Source organism: Pseudochaenichthys georgianus, chromosome 17 (genome assembly GCF_902827115.2).
Source record: "Pseudochaenichthys georgianus chromosome 17, fPseGeo1.2, whole genome shotgun sequence".
NCBI lineage: Eukaryota > Metazoa > Chordata > Actinopteri > Perciformes > Channichthyidae > Pseudochaenichthys > Pseudochaenichthys georgianus.
The window spans coordinates 19045949-19054854 of NC_047519.1; the positions used below are offsets into that span (position 1 = coordinate 19045949).

At 40.5% G+C, this 8906-nt stretch overlaps 1 protein-coding gene across 3 annotated transcripts in view; it reads right to left on the reverse strand.

Moving 5' to 3' along the window:
- Nucleotides 1-4446: 4446 nt before the first annotated feature.
- Nucleotides 4447-8906, reverse strand: part of kcnn1a (potassium intermediate/small conductance calcium-activated channel, subfamily N, member 1a) — an 80946-nt gene continuing 76486 nt past the window's right edge. For all 3 annotated transcript variants that reach the window (XM_071206289.1, XM_034104093.1, XM_071206290.1), the window contains exon 9: nucleotides 4447-8790. In XM_071206289.1, the coding sequence (XP_071062390.1) occupies nucleotides 8485-8790 (306 nt within the window). In that variant the 3' untranslated portion in view covers nucleotides 4447-8484. The remainder of the gene's footprint in view (nucleotides 8791-8906) is intronic.

The window sequence follows — 8906 nt, forward strand, 5'->3', positions numbered from 1 at the left end:
TCAGCTCATCACAGGCGTTCTCTTTAACCTATTACATTTCACCTCATTCTCCAGCAGCCAATCAACGTGCTGCAGCCAAACTATAAAATGGTTCTCCTCTCTCCTGCAGTCAGCTGTGATTTCAGATGTTCATGCACCTTATCATATGGCATGTGTCAATAAATGTTCAAACAAAATGAATTCTCTCCTGATTGAAACATCATGTGTTGAAATAAACAACTGCAGTTCAAAATAAAAAGTGAATTGCTTAATATTTTTGTTGTGGAATCAATTAATGTCTTTCTTTAAAGGCAAAAACATGAAAAAAACTATTGAATATAATGTATTTGGAGCAACTTCATTTATAAATGGTTGTCAACTTAAAAATGTGTGTTCACAAAGTACATACAACTTAAAATTCCTTTTAAATCATGTGGTAAAACTAGTCGGAACAACTTAATCTTTTGAGTAATCAACTTCAAAACTTGTGTTTATAATACCAATTATTAAGTAAGTGGTAATTAAAAACACCTCTGATTGTAGAGGAAAAGCCTTCTCTCCTAACTCAAATAACTTTGTTGCTTTAAGACAATTTCATTAGAAGTTGTCTTGACTCAAAAAACATCGATGCAAACTGTTGTGTTGATTTTCTTTGTTGAGCCAAGGCAAGGCAAGTTTATTTATATAGCACTTTTCAACACAAGCCAATTCAAAGTGCTTTACAAAAAATGAAAGACATTAAGCATTAAAAAAGAAAAGCTAATAAAATAAACATTAAAAGGAAAAATACATGGATAAAAGTTACAGTGCAGTTTAAGATATGAATAGTTCAATTAAAAACAGCGACAAAAATAAAAGTCTTCAGCCTGGATTTAAAAGTAGTAAGAGTTGCAGCGGACCTGCAGGTTTCTGGGAGTTTGTTCCAGATATTTGGAGCATAATAACTGAACGCTGCTTCTCCATGTTTAGTTCTGACTCTGGGGACAGAAAGCTGACCAGTCCCTGAAGACCTGAGAGATCTGGATGCTTCATCATTTAGCAGGAGGTCAGTAATATATTTTGGGCCTAAACCATTCAGTGCTTTATAAACCAGCAGCAATATTTTGAAGTCTATTCTTTGACACACAGGAAGCCAGTGTAAAGACTTCAGAACAGGAGTGATGTGATCCACTTTCTTAGTGTTAGTGAGGACTCGAGCAGCGGCGTTCTGAATCAGCTGCAGCTTTCTAATAGATTTTTTAGTGACACCTGTGATTTCTGGCTTTATCTGTTGTTTTGAACATTGCACACTGAAGCTCAGCGCTCACTTTTATACGTTCTGCCTTGGCTCCAAAAACCATTACCTCAGTTTTATCTTTGTTTAATTGGAGAAAGTTCTGACACATCCAGTCATTGATTTGTTCAATGCACTTACTCAGTGTTTGAATTGGAGCATAGTCTCCTGGTGAAATTGTTACGTAAATGTGTGTGTCATCTGCATAGCTATGGTAACTTATTTTGTTGTTCTTCATTATCTGAGCCAGTGGTAGCATGTAGATGTTAAAGAGAAGAGGCCCCAAGATGGAGCCTTGAGGAAACCCACATGTCATATTTGTCAACTCAAACAAAGTTGTTTCTATCCTTTAAGTAGGATTCAAACCAATTTAGAACTGTTTCCGAAAGTCCCACCCAGTTTTCCAGTCGGTCTAGTAATATGTTGTGGTCAACAGTGTCAAACGCAGCACTGAGATCTAATAATACTAACACTGAAGTTCTGCCACTATCTGTGTTTAAGTGGATGTCATTAAAGACCTTTACAAGAGCAGTCTCAGTGCTGTGGTTTGGACGAAAGCCTGACTGGAACACATCGAAACAGTTATTTAAATGCAAGAAATTACTCAACTGTTGAAAAACAACTTTTTCAATGATTTTACCTAGAAATGGGAGGTTTGATATGGGCCTGTAATTGTTCATTACTGAAGCATTTAGATTATTCTTTTTTAAGAGCGGTTTAATGACTGCAGTTTTCAGGGCCTGTGGAAAAATACCTGAGTGAAGAGATTTGTTTACTATATGAAGTAGATCTGAGGCCATGCAAGGCAAAACATCTTTGAAAAATCCTGTTGGAATAATATCAAGGCAGCAGGAGGAGGATTTCAGAAGTTGTATAATGTCCTCTAGGTTTTTATCATTAATCTGATGGAATTGTGTCATGGTGCTTGAATTGTTATTAGGTGGACACAGAGACAACACATTTGCGGTTCCTGATGCAGAGGCACTGACTGATGCAGAGGCACTGACTGCTTGTCTGATTTTCTGAATTTTGTCAGTGAAAAAGGAGGCAAAATCGTTGCACGCCCTGGTGGATAGAAATTCAGAGGCTACTGACACTGGGGGGTTAGTTAGTCTGTCGACGGTAGCAAACAAGGCACGTGCGTTGTTTTTGTTTTTGGTAATGATGTCAGAGAAGAACGATTGTCGTGCGTTTTTCAATTCCAAATTATAAACGCCAAGTCTCTCTTTATAAATGTCAAAGTGAACCTGGACATTTGTTATTCGCCACCTGTATTTGTTTTTAGAGTCTAGGTGTCTATATGGAGAAAGTTAATCTTTAGTGTACACGTGCACACACTCGCACTGTAGAAACATACATGTGCACACAGTGGCGACTGGTCATTAGGGACACCTATAGTATCAGCAGAAAGTAATTCAAATAGAAATTCCCAAAAAATGCAAATAAATGCAAAAGAAATACATCTTAAAATATATTTTGAGAGAGCAGCATATAGCGATTCAAATCAGTAAAACGGAAAGAAAATGAATGAAGTTGACCATCTACTTCAGCTTTGGTAAGTTCATTTTATGTCATATATTTTGTTGATCTTCTGTGTTTTGCCTATAGGCTATTGCTCTGCTGGATCGATTGATATTGTGACCTCGGTGATGAGTGTATGAGTTTTCCTTATACCCCCCCATCCCCCCTCTCTCTCTATCGGAACCATGGATAGCCTACAGCTATTTGTTTACGTGTTTAAAAAAGCACTAGAAGCTTATATATACACATCTACGTTTTTCGTGCCCCTCCACTTTTGTACATATAAAAACGATACATGGCTTGAGGGCTCAGAAAAAAATGCTATTTTCTTCCTTCAGAGGTAAATGAGGCAGGGAAGCTCCGGCAGACTCCGACAGACAAGCTCATTTCTATCAGTTCATTCTGCCTTTAGAGAGAAACCAGCAACAAGATAGCAGATAGAAAGAGAGAAATGATTGATGCTGAATAAACAACACTCAAAAAAACATTAATAAAAAGTCCTTCACACCCACTTTCAACCACTACAGCATTGTGCATTAAAAAGTGCCAAAAACCAAGATCAATACTGCTATACTCTCTGAAATACCAAACCACCTTAGCTGAAAGTGATAGGGAGGGCATTACGAATAATGCAGCTGCTAGCCATTAGCTTCCAGGGCAGATGGGGAGAACGATAGGTACTGCAATCAATTCATTATTACTTCCTCTGCCGGCCGCAAGCTATCCCCGAAGGATCTTTTCACACTCTGGTATGATCCTAAACACCCTGCAAGTCAATTCCCTCCCCTCCACCCATTCCCGGTCCGAGGGTCATCTTCAGTCAACCTTCTCGTCTTGCTTCACCATTGACCCATCGTAAGTACCCTCTAGGGTGGCTCTGTGGTAATTTGATGCCTCTATTCTTGCCTTTTACACAAGAGTGAGTAGCTGGATGGATTTACTGGGCTAATTAAGATACAGAAATATTACTGAGGGGAATACTGGAAAGCACCTGCTTAGGCCAGGCTGGGTATCTATGGCTAAAATTGCCTTAATTTACCAATGTATAACTTTAAACTGTGAAACTATATTCTGATCTAAGAGTGCATGTTTGAAATCACACATTACCATAAATTAAAGGGATAACAACACTATATTTAATGATGTGGTATTCATGTGGGAGGGATGAGGAGCAGAGGAGCTGTGTTTCCAAGGCTGCATGTGTTTGGGGTTGTATAGCAACAACTGCAGGGTGACTGACTCTGCCACTCTTGCGGGATATCGGTCTGCTGCCAAGTCCCTCCTGATTTGGCTGTAATTAACCAGGTTGAGCCTTGTTTGTGCATGTGGACATGAATAGTAGCTTGTTATTTGAAAATTAATGGCTTTGTGCGTATGTGCGTGTGTGTTATGTACAGCTCATAGTTCACCTTGGAACAGCGCCTCAGCAGCTGTGTGTCCTCTGGAGCAATGTTTATGTTTATGTCAATACATCCTCCTGTAATCATGTTTTAGGATGTCCCTGACTCACAGTTTTCCAGGAACAGACACGTGATGTCTGTATCTGTCAACACATGTGCCAACTCACCTTTCACTGTAACGATTAGCTGTTTCCCTTTTCTTTGTATACAAAAGTTTCAGATTGGAGGTCATGCAAGTACACTAGCTCTGCCAAAAAGGAGAAGAGAGTGAGGTCATAGCTGAAGAAAGTCTTTAATGATTTGACCTTGGTGTCTCTCCTTGCTAGGACAAAAGTTCACCTGCAAAATGAAGGAACAGCGAACAGTATACAGAGAACATGTTAAACCCATTTGCCACCCATTAAAAGTTGATTTATTCCAGTGCTACTACGTACATTATGCATCATGTGGCAGTGTACACAGAACAATGATTGGGTTACATTTCTTCACTTTTTGGGGTTTTTGTTCAGTCGAAGTGTGTTTTGATTCCTGCTCTACGAGGAAAGCCTACTTTTCAGGATAATTAAAAAGACTCTGGGATGCGTTTATCACTTTGACTCATCTACCATCATCAGAATAACATCATGAATGTCCCTCACTTTACTACAAAATACTGTGCATCTTTTATTTCCTAGTGGAGAAAAATTGGGTCACTATTAGATATTGGAATGGTGTTTTGGCAGGACTTAGTTGGTGACAGGATAAGGAGTGCAGAAGAAAACCAACTTCTACAACAGGGTTAAAAAACAGAACCTGATTGTACCTCCATTAGCAGAAAAAAAAAAGGTGAAATTAATAAAATATAATATTTTTATAATATGTCATTTCCTTTCTAGATGTTTATTCTCCTGCATTTTTGTAACCTGCTGTGTGGGCTCCCGGCTACCTTCACCCCTGCGGCTCACCATTCGGCCCGTTTGTTCGACATCTACAATGAGGTCATATTTACAGGACACACTCTTGCTCTTCACAAACCCCCTCAAACCCCCCTGGGCCAAAACGAACGTCTGTCAGTAAATGAGCTACTGTTCTCATCTTTCCCATTTCCCCCCCAGCTAGTCTCGCCCCGGCTGATGAAGGATGAACTCCTTAACACCAGTACTGTTACGTCTCTGGGGACGACACTCCAGCATCTGCGATCCTTTCTGGTGTAACTGAATATTACACACTGAGTGCAACATGAAACATGACCTGAGGGTTCCCCTGCTTCTTCCTGTTTTTGTTTTTTTCCATTCAAACCTCTAAAAGGTCTTTGCTGCGGGCCATTTGGGAAGCCTATTTGTGTTTGGGGGGGCTGAAGTTGTTAATCATGACAGACGACAAACGCAAGGCTAAATATGCAATGCAATGATAAGGTGGAGACCTGTGATACATAAAAGGCAGGTAAGGTCAAAATCAAGCAGACAGTCTTACGTTAGCCGTCCTGACTCAATGGATGACACTGACTGAAACAGTCCATGATCGAAACAGAGACTGTTATGGCATAAAATATCCTTCTATACTGGGAGGATGGAGTGTAGCACTGCAAGAGAAGTGGCTGGAGGTGGGGGCAGTAAAGAGTCATGCTTCATCAACTCAAGTTGAAAGGAAAAAAGCTAATAGTCATGCTTGATTAAGATCCACTCGTAGCAACCTGAATGTGTTCTTAAATGAAGTGCTCTTCGGCCTGTCCAGAGCCTGTGGGAGAATGACCTCGCTCACAGGGGTTAGAGATTGCCCCAATTCAAATCGTAGCATCTTGGAAATAGTTAAGATCCAGCGAAAAATATGATCCTATTTGTCTATTAGCTTAAGGGGTCATAAAGACTCTGTTTTAGCTCCAACATCCTTTTACGTATGCAAGTTATCTACCATTCAAACTACTTTAGGACAGCATGCTAGCCCACTAACCCGCTGACTTCCTGATCTGCCTTTTATATGTTCTCTGGAGAAAATTGCTTTAAACATCCTAAATATTTATCTTCAAAAAGTAATGTATTACTATTCTAAGATTAATCATTCACCATGCCTCTCAAATTCAGAATGTTTTAATCGTATCCTCTATCCTAGTCAATGTGTAATAATGTCTTTTAAAAAGACACCACAGTGGCCTAATACTGTAATGTTAGAGGAATAGTTGGAAAATAAGCTAATTCACTTGATTGCTCATTGAGTTAGATGAAAAGATTGACAGCACTCTTTCGGTAAATAAGAAGACAGAAGTCGCTAGCTAATTTTAGTATTCAAAAAGGCAAAAAGTATAAAAACAGATGCTTCTGCATAAGGGTATTACAATACACTTACAAGCTCCTGAAAATCACTTAACATTTCATGTTTTTTAATCCGTACGAAAACCGAAGTACGAACATGTTGAGAACACGCAGTAGCCAAGGCAACCAGCAGAAAGTCCAGGAAGTGACAATTTCATTTCAGTTTTCTGTAGGGATTAAACAACCAATAAACATTGTTTTAATTTATAAAGAGCTAGGAATGCTGTTCTCCTTGTTTCTAGTCTTGACCACAAGCTCAGTTTAGCTAAGCTAAACTGAGCAGCTTCTAGCAGTAGCTTCATATTTACACTGTTGTATCAATCTTTGCATCAAACACTTAGCTAGAAAATGAATACATGTATTTCCCAAAACTATTATTTTAAGTGTGCAGAGGGACCCTTTCATCCAAGTTTCTTCAGCACTTTTATTTGTATCTTTTTATAATAGCGATGAATTCTTCACCTCATATTTTAAAGGGAATTACAGAATCACATTACTGCAACTCTCTAGGTTCTGCAACTGTAAAAACCCTAGGTATCCAGCAAAACATGTTTTGTAAAAGAAAGGAAAGAAAGGCAACCCAAACTAAATTAAACGTAATAAAAGTCTAAATAAAATCATCAAGCCATCCGAGGAAGAATGTGCTCCACTGCCATTGTTGCACATACCCATGCAGACCAGTGATGTGAGCCTGTGTGGCCGCACATACCGGCAGACCTCAAGCCATGCCTTCATCTGAAGACCACAGGAAGCTCTAATTAGGGGTGGTGAGAAAGGTACTACATATTTCATCGTTGTATTAGTGTGCAACATTGAGCTAAAAGTGAACTCTGACAAACACACTCACAAATATTCTCTCCGACTGTCTCCCTTTTGCTTTAGTCTCTGAACTTTTTCTTAACCCACGGTGTTAGTAGAAATACAAATAAAAAAATTCAAAACATTTAGAGTTGCTGTGTAATGGAGGCAATGTTATGCATTACATTAAGACATTTTCTTTAAATTTTTGGAGGAATGTATCTGAAAAAGGAATGCAATGCTGTATTCAGACTGTTAACATCGTAAAAAAGCTCTGAAATAAGTAATTAAATAACCCTCTACTATTTATACATTCAGGCACTGAAAAATCACATGTCAATATGTAACTAAAAAAGATAGTCGCTCTCATTTTCCCTTGGTAAGAACAAGGAAGCTGAAACCTTGAAGTTGGCAACTGTGTACATTTTCCTACCCAGTAGTAATGCCATATGCATCCCCTTTGCTCTTCGTTTGTGTGACAGTTTCCCCTTAAGTGCATTTTCAAACACTGACCTGAAGCCAGAGCTTTCCAAGCCTTATCTAAAGCTATCACCCTACATATGGGAAAGAATCTATGACACTAGTCTTTTGAAAGGGAAATCCAATGGTTTGTCACAGGACTGACAGATAGACGGACGGATGGGTGGACGGATGTCCTCCATGGCCTCAGAGGGCCAGCAGGTGAGCCGAGGCTCTCGTCCCCACAGACCGACTTCCCCCCTCGTGGTTAAGGACTCTCCGGTGTGATAGCCAGCTCTCACCCCAGCGACCCTGAACTCATTCATTTTTTAACTATACAAGGGCTTTTACAAAAAAGCTAACTTGAACAGCCATACAATGGCTAAAACATAAACCATATCTACTTTATCTCGGTTTTTCAGTCATTTTTCATTTTTTTCCCTTTTTCTTTTTTTTATGCATTTGTGTTTTTTCTCGATTGAAGTCTTTGTTTGCTTTTTCTTTATTCTTTTGGAGTAGCTCTGATCCTGTCCTGTGCTGAGTCGCCCAGTCACAGAGGAATTGGTATTTGGATATGATGTGGGGGGGAAGGGGAGAGAAGATGGATGGGAGGGAGAGAATAAGGGTAAGGATCAGGTCAGAGGTCAAGATATGGGTTCATTATCAGTCCAGACGTGGACTCGCCAGCGGTTACAGGGGCAGCTTTGGATAGGAGTGAGGTGGCGAGTTGGTTTGGGAAAGGTGAGGCCCGTCAGGTTGGTCAAGGTTATCCGCTATCAGAGGATGTGTGTGGTGCTGTGGAGGGAGAGCGCCGCCTGCGGGCGGTGGAAGTCCACGACCGCTCAGAGCGCTCAGAGCGCTCAGAGGCTAGTGAGGCGGGCCGAAAGCGGTGAACAAAGCCGTCCAGGAATTCCTGCTGCTGCTGGGTTATGGCTTGGGAGATGAGGCAGGGCAGAGCCTGCAGGCTGCCCGTCACCGAGTCCAGCTTGTCCTCCAACGTGCCGATGCGCTTGTCCAGCTCCTCACTGCGCTCCTGCAGCTCTGACACCAGGTCATACATCACATTCTGGGTCTAATGAAGGAGAGAGAGTAAATGTGTTTGGGGAGGTGCAGGAACAGGAAGACAGAGAGGGAAGAAGAGGAGGGCCGGGGGGTTAGAGGAGGATAACTTAATAAACACAAGTAAAG